Source organism: Acipenser ruthenus, chromosome 20, assembly GCF_902713425.1.
Source record: "Acipenser ruthenus chromosome 20, fAciRut3.2 maternal haplotype, whole genome shotgun sequence".
NCBI lineage: Eukaryota > Metazoa > Chordata > Actinopteri > Acipenseriformes > Acipenseridae > Acipenser > Acipenser ruthenus.
In genome coordinates this window covers 21,068,646-21,086,929 of record NC_081208.1, presented here as the reverse complement: position 1 = coordinate 21,086,929, position 18,284 = coordinate 21,068,646, and the positions used below count along the sequence as shown (strand labels likewise).

At 35.9% G+C, this 18,284-nt stretch overlaps 2 protein-coding genes across 4 annotated transcripts in view; one reads left to right on the top strand and one right to left on the bottom strand.

Moving 5' to 3' along the window:
- The window catches only part of LOC117425442 (centrosomal protein of 89 kDa), a 104,150-nt gene that overhangs the window by 22,922 nt on the left and 62,944 nt on the right, over positions 1-18,284 (bottom strand). For all 3 annotated transcript variants that reach the window (XM_034042390.3, XM_058993623.1, XM_058993624.1), the window contains one exon: positions 50-219. In XM_034042390.3, the coding sequence (XP_033898281.2) occupies positions 50-219 (170 nt within the window). The remainder of the gene's footprint in view (positions 1-49; positions 220-18,284) is intronic.
- On the top strand, positions 215-14,223 carry LOC117425443 (E3 ubiquitin-protein ligase RNF182-like). The gene is made up of 2 exons (XM_034042391.3): positions 215-378; positions 12,290-14,223. Exon 2 carries the CDS (start codon positions 12,304-12,306, stop codon positions 13,021-13,023), a length of 720 nt encoding a protein of 239 aa, XP_033898282.2. The 5' UTR covers positions 215-378; positions 12,290-12,303; the 3' UTR covers positions 13,024-14,223.

The window sequence follows — 18,284 nt, the reverse complement described above, 5'->3', positions numbered from 1 at the left end:
AGTCTCTTCTCATCTGTAATTGGTTTATTTGGCCTGTGACTGGCTTTACCTTTTCTGCTGCAGCACTTCGTCAAGCGATTCCTGCTTGTCTCGCAACAGCCTCTGGAGGTGCTTGATTTCTCTCTGGTAGGAGTCTGTCTTCCCAGCAAAGCCCTTCTCCTGCTCCAGCAGTCTGTGCCCCATGTCTCCCAGCTTGGCTGCTGCTTTCTTTTTGTACACCTGTGAGAGTTGAGAGTGGCAGAACATGCTGTGGTTACTGGAAAGAATGACGGCTGCTGCGAACTGGCTTTAAAACAGGCTGCAGGGCTGACTAGCCACACACACACATTGGAATACAGGTGGAAGCAGGTTTCCAGACTCATGACCAGGCATGAGTAGGTAAGTAATCATTGCTAACTTTGTATGGTTCTGTAATTTGTAATGATTTTTACAATACCTTATAATAACAGGATTTGGTCTTAGATATAGTTTTGTCATTCTTTGCAATACTCTACTTTGACCAAGTGAAATGCAAAGCATATAAAAGGGGCAATATCAACACAAGTGAATTGTTACAGCAGTATTTCTGCTCAACATTTGTATAATACATATGTCAAATTAAAGGGCTCTATAATTCATTGAAATTGTGGTAGTCTACAGATCATACACTGCCTAAGTAGTCATGCAAGACTTATAATATAAGATATATATATATTAAAAAAGGCTACAGCATCCCACAATCCTGTTCAGCATATTGCACTCAGAAATCAGGAACTTTTACCTGTTTTTGTTTATTTCTTTTTGAATTCCCTCAAGACATAAGTTTAGGTGCTTCCTTACCAATAGCAACCTGCTTGCCTCTTAAAATAGCCAAGATAGGTTTGCTCTTTTTTCTAACTGCAGCAGCAGGAGGTTACAAATGTTAAAATCTTCAATAGCTCAGGAATCCAGTTAAAAAGGAAGCAGTACATTTTAAAACAAGAACAACTTATATACACACACATACACAGCTGTATATTACTGGTATAGATTGCCTACATTTGTACAGAACATATCTTAGCATACTAGTATGGGCTGGAATCTAAAAGCAGTTCTAATATGATTTCACAGATGACAACCTGAGGTAATTAAACACCTTTTAATGATGTTAATAATGTGATGGGGTTCGGTTTCATGTCTAGTTTGTTCTTGTTTTAGTGCCAGGTACTTATACTGCAATTGGTAGCAATTCCATCTACTGATACCCTGTTTTAGAGTCATGTGGGCTTCATCTCATTCATGTCATAGTCACAACAGCTTAATCCATTAAGCAATTTAAAAGTGTTGTTGTGAAGATAGGGCTACTGAAGTCTGTCTCCTTTGTCCCTTTTACCTTGTCAAGTCATTTATCAACAATATAAGGATGTTACAATTGCAATAATTTAAAATAAAAATTAAAACAAATTAACAGGGATGCGATAGTTTTCATTTTCAGAAAGTGAAAGGTTTGATATGTTGGTAATAAAGCCAATTACAGTACAAGTATACCAACATTAGAATTATATGTACCGTTTATTTGATATATATCTATATATTTTTTTAATGTATGATTGGACCTGGTGTCTACCTTAAAAATCAAGCATCCTAACCTACTCCATTGAAGAAGTAAACGTATGTTTAGTTACAGTACGTAAATCTTAAGCTTAGGTGACTAAGATATTTAGTGCTTTTTTAAACTTGCATATTATATATACTGTTTGTTGGCTATGTGCTTTGTACAAACTGGAAGGTGTTAATCAATTTCTGACTCACAAACTGCAAAAAGAAAATAGAGACATAATTTTGACTCTCTATAACAACTAAACACAAATCTTGTTCGTATTAAAACTCAGCATATTTTGTAAATATGTCCCATCTGTCCCAATACTTGTCTGTTGTGATGTAAATGCTAATGATCAGTCTGCAATCACCACATGTATCCGTATTGCTGACAATACAAATACTTGTGGTTTATTAATTGTAAAACATACCTTTTAAAGAAGCCATACTGTAGGATTAAATAATGCAATACTTGAGAGAGAGAGTGATATTTTCAATTGGCTGAGCAATTCCTTGGGACACATTGCATTCAGTTTTTGATACATAATTCTCTGTGGGGTTTTAGATTTCATTGGTTCTTTTTTTTAAATGGCTACACAGGAAGAAATTGGCTATTGATAAAGGTATGGTGGTCAGGAGAGACTATGGAGAGAGAATGAAGAAAGAAAGAAAGAAAGAAAGAAAGAAAGAAAGAAACAAAGAAACAAAGAAAGAAAGAAAGAAAGAAAGAAAGAAAGAAAGAAAGAAACAAACAAACAAACAAAATCAATGAAACTTCCTTCAGGATAGCACTGCTTTTGTTTGGGGGGGTCCTGGTAAATTTTGATCTAAATCACAGATCTCTATCTGTTGAATATCATGAGACCCTGCAGACAGAAACAATAGCAATCTGTGTTTATACTCAACCTGGTTATCATTATCACTTCAGATATGCAATCAGGTCATTGCTTTCACACATTCTTGCATAAAAACAAACCCAGTCATTCAGGAGGTCTTTATTCTCCAAATTCCCACTTTCTAGAGGTTTCAGTCCAAGTCCTCTGCTTTGACAGTGAACAGATGAGTCTACCCTGTCTGGACAGACTTCAGACCACATAAACACAAGAGAAAAGCAATCAGCTCCGGCAGTTCTTAGCAAGACAATACTGCCAAATTGAACACTGCAGCCTTTATAGGAAATTGCAAGGCTGTGTTTGTAGATGTAATAAAAAAATTATTCATATCAAGTAATGCTGTAAGGGAATAACCCTACATCATAGAAAACTGATCGGTGGTTTGGCACCAATTCATTATCCACAACAGTCCCAGGATCGGAGCTTCATGTTCAATATATTAGGTCCCTCCAAGAAATATTTATGATTCCTACAGTCACAGTATTCATATGGCAAGAACAGTCAGTCAAGACATTTTCTTTTGTGTCAAAAAAGTAGGACTTATTAACCACTTTCAATGATGGCTTCAACTATCAGAAATCCTTGGACAGGGACATATGTTATAATGGTTTTTTTTCAGAGGTAAGACAGTAACAGAATAGACAGGGTTAACTGTATTGTGTGCACTTTGGTCTTTTTGATACCGGTATATTAAATAAATTGCACTTCTATTTTTTAGGCTCTGCAAAAAAAAAAAAAAAGGGTTTTCAATGTGTTGTGGTACCTTGAGAATTACTCAAAGAAAAATAAAATTACAGGTACAGACAAGAATCACATTGTACACTATACTGTGTTCATTTTATACAGGGTGCATAAAAAAAGTATTTGCCCCAGAGCAGTGAGTATTTATGGTGTGCTCCATATTGTCACAAATTCCATGAAGAGCATTGTTTGCAGAGACTAACATCTGCACTTCTAAAAGGCAGCTCCTAATGTACTAATATGTTAGTTGTGTCCAGGATTGGCAACATTCATATCTTGGAACAGCGAATAAGAGAATAAGAAGCACCTCCAAGCCTACCTAATAATGCAATATTTTTAAAGAGAAAAATGCTACATCTAAAACAATCAAGCATTAATTTGAATTAGAAAATTAAGCATAGATTTTTTAATCTGTTTTTGCTTTTTTGTAAATGCCCTATGCCAGGGCTAGATAAACACAAGGGGCTCCATTTAAAATGTGGAGCTCTGTACCACAGGTATACAGTAACAGATTTCTAACACCACATGGCAAACAGCTATCCAATGACCTGTGTATGTTTATTTTGAATACATGAAACTTAAAAAGCTGTCATGTCACAGTTGGGGTGGTTTATCTAGTCACAAGGGAAAGCAACATAAAGCACAGAGCTTTCACAGTCACTTCTAGTCCTGTGGAATTACAGCATCTGTTTATTAAAGGCAGAGGGAAAGCAACATCAAACTGCCAAATGCTAAACCAAAGAGTCCTGGGTCCATTTTAATTAGTTTTTATTGCAGAGTAAGGCGAAAGTTAAATGACACTAAAACTGGCACAGCAGGACCCCTTATCTAAAATGCCCTCTTATGTGAACTGTGAATATCTCACTAAATCTAATGGACTTTCCTGTGACCTATTTCCAGTTTAAACAAACTACACGTTCTACTGAAATGTACAGAATACAGCAATGTAGAAAACTGAAAGCTAAACATTCGGTCCCGAGAGTTCAGAACAGTAGTGATGACAACTTTTTGTCACATGTCAGCAACCAAACAGATACATTGAATGCACTATATCTGTATTGCAACTTGAACAAGAGAGTCATAGAATACATCGACGTAATAATACTACAAACCAGTATCTCCATTTTAAAGAAACCAAAAAGCAATTTAGCAGCCATATTAGGCAGTGCCACCATTACTAAAACATACAGTAACCCTGTTAGGGGAATGATTTACAAAGCAAAATTGACTATGGACAGGCACAGAGACCCCCTCAATGCCATCAACATAGCTAGTACTAAGTACTCGATTTGCTTTGTTTTCAAAGCAATATACAGTATGTTAAGCTAATTTACAGTCAACCAGTCCAATGTGTAACCTTGCAGCCTTCTGAGAAAAACGAGAACAGATAGACAGTGTTACTTTGAATCTGCTGCAGTTCCCTTAAATACTGCTTTTTTTCAAATAAACTACAGGTTCTGTAATCACTGGGAGCGGTTTTACCTACATTTATAGAATGTTATTGTTGCAGCTTGTGCTATGATACCTAACATACAGTAACCCAACGATCTAGCAAGTTCTGTAAAACAGTTCTGTAAAAGGTAGGACAATGCCAGGGAATGCACGACAGGGTAGATTTATGGAATAATTTCATTAGCTACAGTATAATCCTACTAATTTCAATCTGATTTGCTTTTTAATTTATTTTTTTTAATTTTCACTCTGCTTGCTTTTTTTTGCATGGTAGTAGAGCAGAACATCATGAGCGTTTCATTGTGTTCAGAATGTTAAGTTTCTCAGAAGTAACCGTTTACAGTGCATCTACGAGTGCGGTTTTGTGTTAATTAGCCTTTTAAATACTTTTTTTTTTAAAAATAAAAACTTATTTAATTTACAATTTCTTTCCAGCGCATTATATGTTCATTATTTTTAATGGGACTAGCACTGTATTAAACAGATGGGTATTTTAATTATGCGTTTTCAAAACACTGGTGAGAATGCACAGATTTGAAAAACATTCATAGCCACATCTGTTGCAGTTTGAACAGCAATAGCAGAAACTGCCAATTGTTATGTAAATAAAGCATTAACCTTCATATGAGCATCAGTGAATATGTTCCCGTTTACCTACTGAAGAAAATGATTTCTCTGACCTGCATGAGGTGGTGGGCTGGCAGGCAGCAAGAAGCTCGATTAATGTGTTCTGTAAATATGACAGACGCACGAGAATCAGTCACATTTGTTTTTACATTTTATCTGACGCCGTTGAGGCCTGATGAGCAGTGACTTTGAAAGAGATCCACTTTTGAAATTTTGGTTTGATGGAAAAGGTCATGTGTCACAAAATAAATAAATAAATAAATAAATAAATAAACGTCTTCGCCTGCAGGAACAGCTTCCTATAGTATGTTGTCTTAAAAGGGGCTTTATCCAGTTGTACACAGTTACATACTTATTTATTTTATGATCTAAACCATGGCAGTTTTTAATACCACTGCCCTACAATTTACAAACTTGACTTTTTGCAAACTTCAGTTCACTGTATTTGTATTGTCTTATAAAGCATGTAAAAAAGTTATTCAATAATCATTAAAGATTTGTCAAAATCCCAGTACATTTTATTGCATAGAACTATACTTAAAAATTCTAAAGTAAAAAAAAAAAAAAAGTTTTTAATGTTTATGTTTAAAAGTAGTTCTCAGTACAATCTTCATTTCTGTGATTTGAATTTAACAGGTTGTGTGTCTCTTATTATATATCTACATACATATATCACAGTTTACATTTTTGCACATACCTGGAAAACCACTTATTGCAATTGTGATGAAACCTGGAATTAATATTATTTAGCATACATTACTGAGAGTATTATATCCTATATATATATATATATATATATGAAATGGACTGTATGGTCATTACCATTGTGTCACACCAATAGCTCTAATTTTGAATTTACAGCTGTGGCGAGGGATGTGCAGTATTTTACTTGTTTTAAGAGACATTATTTTAAATAAACAGTCTCAGCTTTACGGTGTTTATTATTATTTGTTTATTTAGCAGATGCCTTTATCCAAGGCGACTTACAGAGGCTAGGGTGTGTAAAGTATGCATCAGCTGCAGAGTCACTTACAATTACGTCTCACCCGAAAGACGGAGCACAAGGAGGTTAAGTGACTTGCTCAGGGTCACACAATGAGTCAGTGGCTGAGGTGGGATTTGAACCGGGGACCTCCTGGTTACAAGCCCTTTTCTTTAACCACTGGACCACACAGCCTCCAGTGGTTAAAAGTGTTTTCTCCCAAACTGCAAGTACACCCTACACACAAACGTATGTACTCTTAAGTGAGAAATACCCCTGATGGTATTTAAATCTGCCACTGCACAATTTGTATTTTTCCATAAGCTTCAGCCAATTACATTATTGCTTATGTCATTGTAAACGACACCAGCAGAAAGATCTAAAAATGGTGGAACAGGACACGGACAATCTCAAGCCATGCAAAATGAAAAGAGCTGGAATATTTAGCAGACGGTCGTTACAGCATTGCACCCAACGCCCTCAGACAAGAGCCCCAAAGACAATTTGAGACCCAGTATTTCCGGTGACATATCTACAAATTATTTGCAATTTTAAAAGATAATACAAACCAGGACCACCAGCAATCTAAACCTAATGCTCAATAAATAAGGTAAATCTAAAATTATTTTTTCAAATTATCTAACAAACTGGAAAAACAAACAAACAAACAAACAAACAAACAAACCAAAAACCCACTACAGCTGAGATACAATTAGCACATGTGGTATAATCTGCCCTGGTCACCTAGAAACTGATCTGATGACACAAACACATGGAGCATGCACCTGGAAGACTTACTGTAGCTCTCCCTTTTCTAACGCTTTAAGGATGAAGGCTTCTAATTTACTTAATGTTAATAACAGGCCAACACAAGACTGGTCTTTAAAGGGTTAAGTAGTTCTCTCTCTCACCGTCTCTCTGTGGTCTAAATATTCAGTTAAACCAGATAAACATACATAATGCAGAATTGTCCTTTGGGTTTTGGAATTGCTTAACAGTGAAAACAAGGCATAAAATGAACAGGTGGTGTCCTCTAGTCATACTAACCACTTACAACCACTTAATGCTTCATGTACCACAAGCAACAATTTTATAGCTTTTAAAAAAAAAAAAAAAAAAAAAAACATTAGGTACCTTAAAGCAGCTACAAATTAAGAAACAAAAATTCAAACACATTCCCTGTAGTCCGTTATTCAGTTTCAGCAGAGCTACAGCATATAACCCCTCCAGAACTCAATTTCGTTCCCCATCTTATATATATATATATATATATATATATTTCCCAGAACCCCAGCAGCAGGGAAGGCTAAGTATATTTTATTGGAAAACTATTTATTTTAAATTACTGGGTTAAGCTTAGAAAATGAGAAGCTCATGTATTTTAGAATATGCCCAGATTCTCTCAGAAAGTTGTTGTAACAAATAAAATATATATCAAGTCAAATTAATTTAGTTTGTATTTGTTATAGAATGAAATTGAAATGTAATAAAGATATTTCAGTTGACGTATTCACGGTTGTTGTTCTTTCATTACATAGACACATTGCTGGGGACATGCTGTAATGCAAATGGCTTTAAGGGCTGTAAATATTGATGGATGGTCACACATCCCTCCAAAACAATTTATATTACTTGTCATGTCAAATCAGTGCTGTTCTGGCAGGTAATGGTGGCTCTTCACGCTAGTGACAGTTTTAGAAGGCATTGCTAATTATTTTGCATATTGTATTTCACAATACAATCTTTAGATCAAGCAAATTCAAAATGACAGCTAAAAAACAAGCAAAACATAATTTAGCCATTCTGATACTCATTTGAATCATCTGGGGTGTTACATCTCAACATGTAACGAGTGTTAAAATATGTATTGAACTGCAAGCAAACTGTTAATTATGTTGATCTCAAAAGGTTACCTAAGTTACCAGTTTTCCACGTCCAGTTCACTCACCATATATCTTTTTTTTGTTCAAAAAAATTGGTCGGCATGTTTAAAAACACTGCAATAGCTTGTTCCAGTTGAAACAGTAGATCAACGACAGCTCCCATTTATATCCATTGATTTCTACTTAGCTATATTTGGCAGCTAAAAGCAGTTATTACATTGTTGAGTCATATGTGGGGTACTTCTAGTAAGATGGGAATTACAACGCCCATTAAACCCAATGCAACATCAATTTTTTTTAAAGAAATAGACAGCAGAGTGTGAAAAATGTAGTTTGTTGTATGTTCTGACATTTTTAAAATGGTCTTTAAAAAAATGACACTTTTTATGAAAGATAAAGCAATGTGTCTATTGTGTTTGTTGCATATTGACCCATTTTCCACAGCTTTCTTTCCTTGACTGTCTCTTTTCAGCTCTGTTTAGTACAAGCTGTGTCATACTGCTTTCTTTATTAGAAACTGTTGACCCAAAATAACAAATATTGTTTTTGCTGGAAATGGAATAGGGATTCCTCTTGGATGTACAGTTTTCTTGTTAACTTTGGAATGGCACTCAATCCAATACATTTTAATAGGAACTTATAGAAAATTCCTGCAATGTGCGGTATTTTACCCTAGTATTTGAAATCCCACCCCATCTAAACATTATGATGCTACTTAACATGTTAAAAAGGGAAGTATCTTGAATACTGAACACCACTACTAAGTAAGAGTGTAAGCCACAAAGTAAGCCCTGCATTGGGAAATCTACAACGCACATTTATCATGGGAAACTTTTCTGAGGGCATTTTCTTTTAATCTTATTTCAGCTGCATGTAATACTGTAGAAGACCATATACTTTAGGCATGTTCGTGCAGGAAATATTGTCATTTAAAAACAATAACACACAAGATGCACATGCTTTCAATGTACCAATGATGATAAATCACAGCCCGTGCTGCACAGTAAAATCAGGAGTGAAAAGTAATTTGTTTTGTCAGCCTCATTTGTTTTTGAGGCTCATGCATCATTTTTCTGTAAGGCATTGGGAAAGCTTTGGAAAATAATGATAACTCAACAGCACTGATTTAGTACAGCCTACAGAACTGAAGATTTTAAACGAGTCCCAAAGTAATGCTGCCAGACACGGGCACCGTTATCAGTCTTCTGTAAAATACAAGCTTTTATTTTGAAAGCCTTGGTAATTACACATTAAACAGTTTCAGTCTTTTTATTCTCCTGATTTCTCAGTTGTGTAACCCATAGGGTTAAATAGCCCATATTGCATTGAAAACATTTTTTAAAAATCCAATCTGGGGCATGACTTAATGAGAAGGGAACTAAATTAGACTAAATGAGTTGTTTTGATCATGGTTCAACCCCCACATAGATTTTATGTGGCTTTTCAAGAAAATTTCTATCCGGAACTACCAGGTTTCTATCACACATTGCACAACATGCCAGATACCTGCAGCACAGCTGTCCGAACGTGCGGATGGCTTTATCAAGTAAAACAGGCACGCATTTCACACATTTATTTGCGATTGCCAATGGATATGTTTTAAAACTAAAAATGAATTGTAACTCACCATTTAAATGTATTGCTTATCATGGGGCCTTTAGTAGCAGTAGGAGAGATTTTGCTTCCTGCACAGCTTTGCTACCGGGTGACAAACAACTATTACTAAAGACTTTTAATCAGGCATTTGTGTTGGACAAAAATGAGAATCACCCGCCATAACAACGTCAATAGGGTGCAGTGTAAGCAACTTGCATGACACTAATTGGACATAAGTCTGCAAAGTGACCATTTCTTAATGATCAACATCTCTAACTTGTGAGTCTATTATTTTGAGCAGCATGACAGACTCTTCCATAGCCACCATAATCCTTGAATCTCAATCCAATTGAGCATGTTTGGGATCATGATCCTCTGCCTACCTCGCTGCACAAATTGGGGAAAATACTATTGACTAACTTGATTAACATCACATGAGACAGTACATCTTCTAGCACCTTGTGAGGTCTATATCATGTTGTGCTAAGGTGATTAGCGCCAATAGTGTCACAAACCAATATTAGGTGCTGGTCCTAAAAAGAGCTGCATGGCAAAAAGCTAACAAAATATGTGCTTCAGCAATACTAGACTGGATACCTAATTTGTTAAATGTTTTTAGAAGATTGAATTGAAATATAGTATAATATGAATAAGACTCCTTACCCCTGTTCTGTTTTTCTTTATTTAAAATCACTTTGTAATAGGATTCTAAATTATTTCACTTTTTTCTAACCTTCCATTCAACCCAGGGGTCCTTCTCTATATGCTGTGCAACCCCTGAAAGAGACTAGAAAGTACTTCACTGAAGCAGAGTCCCCTCAAGGCTTTAGCAAGGTCAGGCAAGCACTTTCAACTCACATAAAAGTTACCACTGTCACAGCCTCTTAGCATATACACCTGGAATGAAAGAGGGGAATTTGCATCTTAAGTTGTTGAATAAATTATTGCATATCCAGTATTGAGCCCACAGCATACTGAAAATAGTACAACCCCACAGCAAAAGTGAAATGGTTTCCAATGTCTGCTAAAGTTGTCCATCTTTGTTTTGGAAGGGATGTACTATAACATTAATCCTCAACCATAGCATACTGCATTACCATGAGCCCAAAAATGTACCAGGGTAAATGTGAGTGGTCATTTTGCATGCTTTTCCCCTGGTTATACAATTTACCATATTTTATCATGGTTTGTCATGCTTTTTAATACGCTTTACCTGACATCTATTTAATTATTACCCAGCTTTACCTTGCTTTCACCATGCTTAATTACACTTTGCTATGCCTTTACTATGGGGAAACTTTTATAAGGATTACACCGTCTAGTTGTAATGGATCTGTGTCTTTAAGAAACGTCACTTTAAGGGAGCATGTTTGCAGACTCCTAATTAGCATAATTACCGCTCCCCTCTTAAGATTGTGGTAGTTGGGGATTGTTTCATCACCACTCCCCTGAGGAACTTATAGTTCCCTTTGCACTTTCAATGAAGAATATGCTATCACTAATTGATAATTTAATGATTTATATTTTTGGCCCTGAGTTCACAATCACTCTACCACAAACAATTCTAATGAACAACATAAATGTGAGTTCATTAACTGTGTTAAGAAAGCTCAATTAGTTGAGCAAGGTTAGACACATGAGTAGAACTACCACTTTTGAATTGATTTACTTTTAAAGTCACTTAATTACATCAGAAGGATCGTATTAAAGTGAGCTCCCAAGTGGTGCATCCGGTAAAGACACTCTGCACGGAGTGCAGGATGGGCCCTATATCTTGGAGATCGCTGGTTCGAATCCAAGCTATGCCACTGCCGCTCGTGGACGAGAGTTCCAAGGGGGTGGCGCACAATTGGCCAAGTGCTGCCCAGGCAGGGAGGGGTTAGGGTGGCTGGGGAGTCCGTTGCTCATTGCACACCAGCGACCCCTGTGGCTGGCTGGGCACCTGCAGGCCTGCCTGTACACAATTCAGAACTGCGTGGTTCTCTGACGCTGTAAAGTCTGAGGTGGCTGCATGACGGGCTTGCAGAGCGGAAAAAAGCAAATGGCACCCGTTTCGGAGGACACATGTGCTTGTGCTTGCCCTCGTCTCTCCCGAGTTGGTTCAGTGGTGAGCCAGGTTGAATAATAACTGGACATTCCAATATTGGGAGAAAAATCGGGAATTAATGAAAATCAATTGTTCTAAAAAAAAAAAAAAATTATAAAAAATTATTATTGCTGTATTATTATTGGTGGTACATGCATTTTATATATACAGTAGTAAACATACAGGTTCATTTTGAGGGGTTATTTTACTCCAATATCGAGTTCTGTCTTCATCTAGCTTTTAGCTTACTTGGAGAATCTGTTCAATGCCCATCGCTCTAAATAGATAGTTTACTCACATCATATTAGCAAGTTGCACAATAACCAAAAGAGGTTTTTAAAATTTATTTTGGGGTTGTGAATTCACATTTTGGTGACGGTATTCAATTACTTTGCAAGTTAATATTTAATACAAGTTTTTCTATGCTTCTTTTTCCTATCAAGTAATTGATTTGACTCTTTTCATTTTACAGTGTTTAAATACAAAATGAGCTGCAGTCACTCTGAAACCGAAGAAAGGCTACCAAGTGATGAGCTGGAGTGCAAAATTTGTTACCAGCGGTATAATGCGCACAACCGGAAACCCAAAATCCTGGACTGCCTTCACAGGGTATGTGCAAGATGTCTAAACAAGATACTGGACATAGGCGATGGCTGCCATTACATCAGCTGTCCCTTTTGTCGCCATGAAACAGAGGTGACGGAATACGAGGTGGCAGGACTTCCGGATGACATGAACATCATGTCGAAACTGGCCACCAGAGACAAATCATGGAGCTCGGACAGCAAAGAGGTGGTCCTAACACCCAAAAGTCTGGCTTCATCCAGCCCTCATGGATCCTCCAACTGCCTAGTTATCACAATCATGGAAGTACAGAGGGACTCCCCTAGGACTCCCAGCAGAAACTCAAGCTCTGATTACTATGCAGATCACAGTTTGGATTCAATATCAGTGACTTCTCATAATCAAATAGACCAAGATCTTTTCTCAAAGCTGTGTAACCATGTGCCCAGAATACTCGTTTGGCTGCTAGGTTTCTTCTACTTTGGCTCTCTGCCGCTCGGGATTTACCTGCTGGTGATTCAGAAAGTGACCTTAGGGATTGTGTGTGTCAGTCTTGTTCCTTCCAGTCTGACAGTTTGTTTGGTTTATGGGTTTTGCCAGTGCCTGTGCCAAGGGATGTGTGACTGTTCATCAAGAAGCTGACAACATGTGCTATCTAATGTGGAGGTGATTTCGTCAGCCCTGTCAGACCCCAGACAGAATAATTACAGTAAAACCTGATCTATCCAGGCAGCAGGGGGATAGAACATTTGTGGCGAGATGCTTCTGTCATTCACTTGTTTTAAAAACAAGCAATTAAAAATGTTCTGTTTTTTTTTTACTGGCTGGTAAGAGCAGTTTTACTGGAACGCTATTAACAAAATGCGACCAATATTAGGCATAAAAGCACTATGTATGGTGGTTTTTTTCTTTATCCCATTCAAATTCTAATCCAATGCCTTCTGCAAAGTATATTTTATAGTGAAAGACATTTTTAACATTCAGCAGCTTTATATGATGAACTGTTTCCAGCTTGTCCCATGCTAATCTCGGATTTCTGGGTTGCTGTAATAATCACATAACCATGTGACTTACAGGAGGCACACAACATGGCTGCTGGGAGTTCTGGTCCAATCGCTGTCTGTTGCTATACCACCTTGGAGCCTAGGGGGCACTGTGCTGCAGGAGGTGCAGTTCTTCAAATGAGATGCTAAACTGCCTTGCTGTCTACCTTATGGACACTGAAGACCCCTTTCACATATTTCAATGAAGGGCAGGGATGTTCAAACTGTGGGATGGATCCATTTCAATAGAGGTCCATACAAGGCTAATTCTGAAAACAATGTTAGACCTAAATGTCATTAGAAAAGCAAATGAGGTAAATTTAAATACCTGTAAAAATACAGGCAGACTTTTGTACAGACAGAGAAACACCTCCATATATACTCAACATCTTGAGCTTGAGCTAAACAATGTTAATACAAAATGTCATCACCCTTGGTTAAGCAGCATTCCAGATTTATGTGCGATATGGATGGATGGACATACAGACCATCTCTATTTCCTCTCACCAGGAATTTCTTGCCCTGCAGAGGACAATAAACGCTTTAAGTGTCCTATTAAACATTACTTTGACTATCACACTAACACACTATCAAACTAAACACCAGGGATGGAAATAACACTCCCATTGCATAGCAGTTTGATCCATTCCTGTTTTTCCTTTGTGTTTAATAAGACACACCTGAACTTGTTACCTGTAAAGCGGGGCCAATCAAGCTGGTATTAAAACCTGGAATGGGTGAAACTGCTATGCAATAGGAGTCTTATTTCCATCCCTGCTACACTGTTAGTGGTTTCATGTACTTTCATGAAATGAGGGTTGGTAAAAAAAAAAAAAAAAAAAATATTATATATATATATATATATATATATATATATATATATATATATATGTATACACATACACATACACACACACACAGTATAGGGATAAGTCGTTACTGGAACTCAAAGGTATGGTTTACTAAATGGATTTATAACATCGTCCTTCTAAGGTGTATGATGATAAAAAATAATCCAGGATTTAGTGCTAAGGAAATGGTTTATTAGGGGTTGTCAATTTTTATTACCATTATAATTTTTCTATTTCATTTTGTAATAAAACTCTTCTCATTGTAGGGTAATTACATTTTTGCTTAAAAAAACAACACAGTAAAATCGTTGTTTTGTAATACACTGTAACATGAAAATCGCTTTTTCTATAATTATATATTTTTTTTACATACAGAACTGTATCGAACCCGGAGGTAAAAATGCTACATGATTCAAATGAACAGATCAACAGGTTTTTAGCAGAAGATCTTGTGAAAATACTGACGGATAACATTTCCTTTTAATTTACAGCCATCCTCCGTAACTGTTAGAAAAGATAACTGCTGTTAAGTTTAAAAATTGGTAATAATACGAAACTGTATTCAGACTAGCTAAATGTTTGTAAAACTAACATATGTATACCTCCCAATGACTAGTTCCCCAAATTTAGCAAGTGAAGGTCATTAAATCGTTATATTATATTTCCAAGGTATAAGCTGTACTTGTAACTGTATAGTTTGATATTTTATATTAATCGTGTGGGAGTTCCAAAACCAGCTTGCAACAGTGATGTCACAATAACGGATTCACCATGCTTTGAATTCAGAGCGGCCCACACCAAACAGCAATGTTTAACCCATAAAACAAAAATAAATCACTTCATTAAATCTATTCTCATATGTAAATGGTTAAATAGTTGTGGGATTAATGGAAAAAACAATGTTTGTTTGCGGGTACCTTTAAAAAAAGAAAACTGTGAGTAAAACACAAAAACAACTCTTCTCAACAATGAAAATAGCTTCTGAATAGATGGTGTCAGTAGGGTTTTTTTAATGCCTACGGTCGGTTTGATAAATGAAAACTCAAAATATGTACTGTATGTCAATTGGTTGTTGACGGAAAATAATAATTTGATGCTTGTCTTCAGCTATTTTCTGTCGCATTATGCATGAAACATGGCTAGGCATTCTGGATTTAACACTGGCTCGTTGGGAAACACGGCAAACCCTTGAACTGACATTTTGTAGATGTCCTCCGTGGATAACAGATCATGGATAACAGATCATTTTTTGTAAAAACTGGACAAGCCAACACAAATAGGCTTTACCAACAATCCTTTTCATTGATTTTTAGACACATCTCAAAGCTCTTTACTCCAAAAAGGAATAATGCACCCAATTAACTAACTAAATCATAATATTAAAATTCGTATTCAATCTATGTGATTGCAAATAAGTCTTAAATTGTTTTTTAATTGTATTATTTGTTTAGAATTATAATGGGCAATTCTTTTTTTTTTCAGAAATAAACAATAGTAACAACAATTTGAAGTAAAAGGATTTGAGAATGTGTCCGTTTGATTGCCGCATATTATTATTATTAATTTGTCAGATGCCTTTATCCAAGGAGACTTACAGGTGATACAGGGCAGTGCAGGGTTACAATGGAAGATTAATATTAAATACAGTATAGTTTACAGTAAGTGCAAATAATACTACTACAATAAAATACGAGTTAGGATTGGCACAATTTGAATTTCAACATGAATGAACATTCAATGCTGACCACATTTTTAAAGCATCTATTTAATAAAAGAAAAATACAAAAGCATTGTGAATGCAACTTTGGAAGGCAGCGTCTAATTACAGATATTCCCTTATTAGTTTCACCGCACACTGTGTATGACAGCAGGTTTGATTCAATACAGATACTTGCTTTATGTCAAAAGCCCTCTTCCAAATGTGATGGTTGGTTTGGCAGCAGAACATGCCTTATCATTGCCTCAGCCCTGAAAAATTGTTTGATTGACAGTATAGATATTACAACTGAGTTTAAAAGGGTACTTTTCAGGATGACGCAGAAAGTGAAATACGTGATTCTAAATAAGAAGAATACATTTGTTAACTGTGATACTTCTGAGCCATACCCAAGTGCTCTTTAATAAAGAGAACTGATCTTTGTATGAAGCTGGTCACAAGGATGGTGCCTACTGTGTTTTTACTTGACAAAAGGTTTTAGATAGTAAGCAAAACATACACGCTTCTTCTAAAGTCAGTAGCAATTCCAATGTAGCATTAGTATTGGTGTAGCTTACCATCAGTGTAGTATTTACTGAGATTTCAATACCTGTTTACAACAACTGTTTTAATTGTATAGCTTTGACGATGGCAAGGACATATCTAGAACAATATGTCTAATAAATTGTGTTGTTTTTTATTATTATTCAAATCCCACAAAAGACATTTAAAATACTGTGTAAATCAAACTGTGAGGTATAAAGCAATTTGCAATTATTTAACTAAATTATATGCATATGTTATGTTTGCAAATGTTTTACTGCAACTCGGCAAGCCTATTCTGTATTGTTTTAAAGTATAGCTTTTTAAAATTAATTTTGTTGATGTTTAACACAAAAAGCAGTAGCAATAAAATATCTATCCTGGTCTGGATGCCTATTGCAATGATTGCTTTTGTCTGTATTTCTATGTTTTTTTTCAATACAGGTTAGTGTAGGTATTTCTAATGTTGTTCAATATCATTATATATATATATATATATATATATATATATATATATATATATATATATATATATATATATATATATATATATCTATATGAAGTTGACTGAGTAAAAACTTATATATTACCGGTATACACACACAAAGATCTATATTTATATTTCATTTTAGTTAACAGCTAATATTATCCTTAAATATTTAACTACATTTTTCAGATGTTCTACAGCATAAATATTTATGATTCATTTTAATAGTTGATCTGTAATCAGCCTGCCACTGACTGTAGTTACATATCCCCACTGAGCAGATTTTATTTTTCAAGCTACCCATTTAGAATTTTGATCGACTTAAGAATTTATGGGAGGAAGAAAGAAACATGTATTTCTGGAACGCACACCTTAATACAAAACCTTCAAAATATAAATATAAAATGCCAATACATTAAGTCTATAGTTTTAAACCATTTCAGCTTGAAGCTAGTCATATAAAAGACAAATAGGGTACAATGTTCTCCCTGCTGTGTTTCCAAGCATTCAGCAGGCAGGGGCAGAGCAATGAACTAGCCAATTGAGAGCCTGCTACGTGTCCATAAAACGAAAGGTTACCAATCCGAACAGTGCAGGAGAAGAGGGATCCTGCTGTGGGTTGCTGACAAGATTGTATACTGTTATTTCTTAATGACTAAAAACTCAACAATGGATGAAGGATGCATTCCTAATTCAATCACAAAGACGTTTCAGTTGCTAAAAACGTATATTGAAAAACTTACCAGCTAACAACTTTCGATGTTGCCTCCAGTACCTCCCGAGCACTATTATTGCAGACTCCATGAAAACTTCCATCATAGCTCAGTGAACACACCTCAGTCCAGACCAGAACACCACTGCCATTCATTCCTGGGCCTCTCAAGCAGATATTTTCAATTGGGCTGCATTGTGTGTTGGTTTAGTGATGGGAGAAAAGCAAAGCACATTTCACTTGCTCCTTGCCATGGATTCAAACACAGCCCTCCAGAGATGAAAGAAATAAAGGCTGGTGAATTAGCACTGCAACAGTACGTACAGACGTGCTCAAATTTGTTGGTACCCCTCCACAAAAAACGAAGAATGCACAATTTTCTCTGAAATAACTTGAAACTGACAAAATTAATTGGCATCCACCATTGTTTATTCCATATTTAATAGAAATCAGACTTTGCTTTTGATTTTTTATTCAACATAATATTGTAAATAATAAAACAAATGAAAATGGCATGGACAAAAATGATGGGACCGCTAACCTAATATTTTGTTGCACAACCTTTAGAGGC

Coding starts and splice junctions, on each gene's coding strand:
- LOC117425443 (XM_034042391.3), top strand. CDS start 12,304: ATGAGCTGCAGTCACTCTGAAACCGAAGAAAGGCTACCAAGTGATGAG.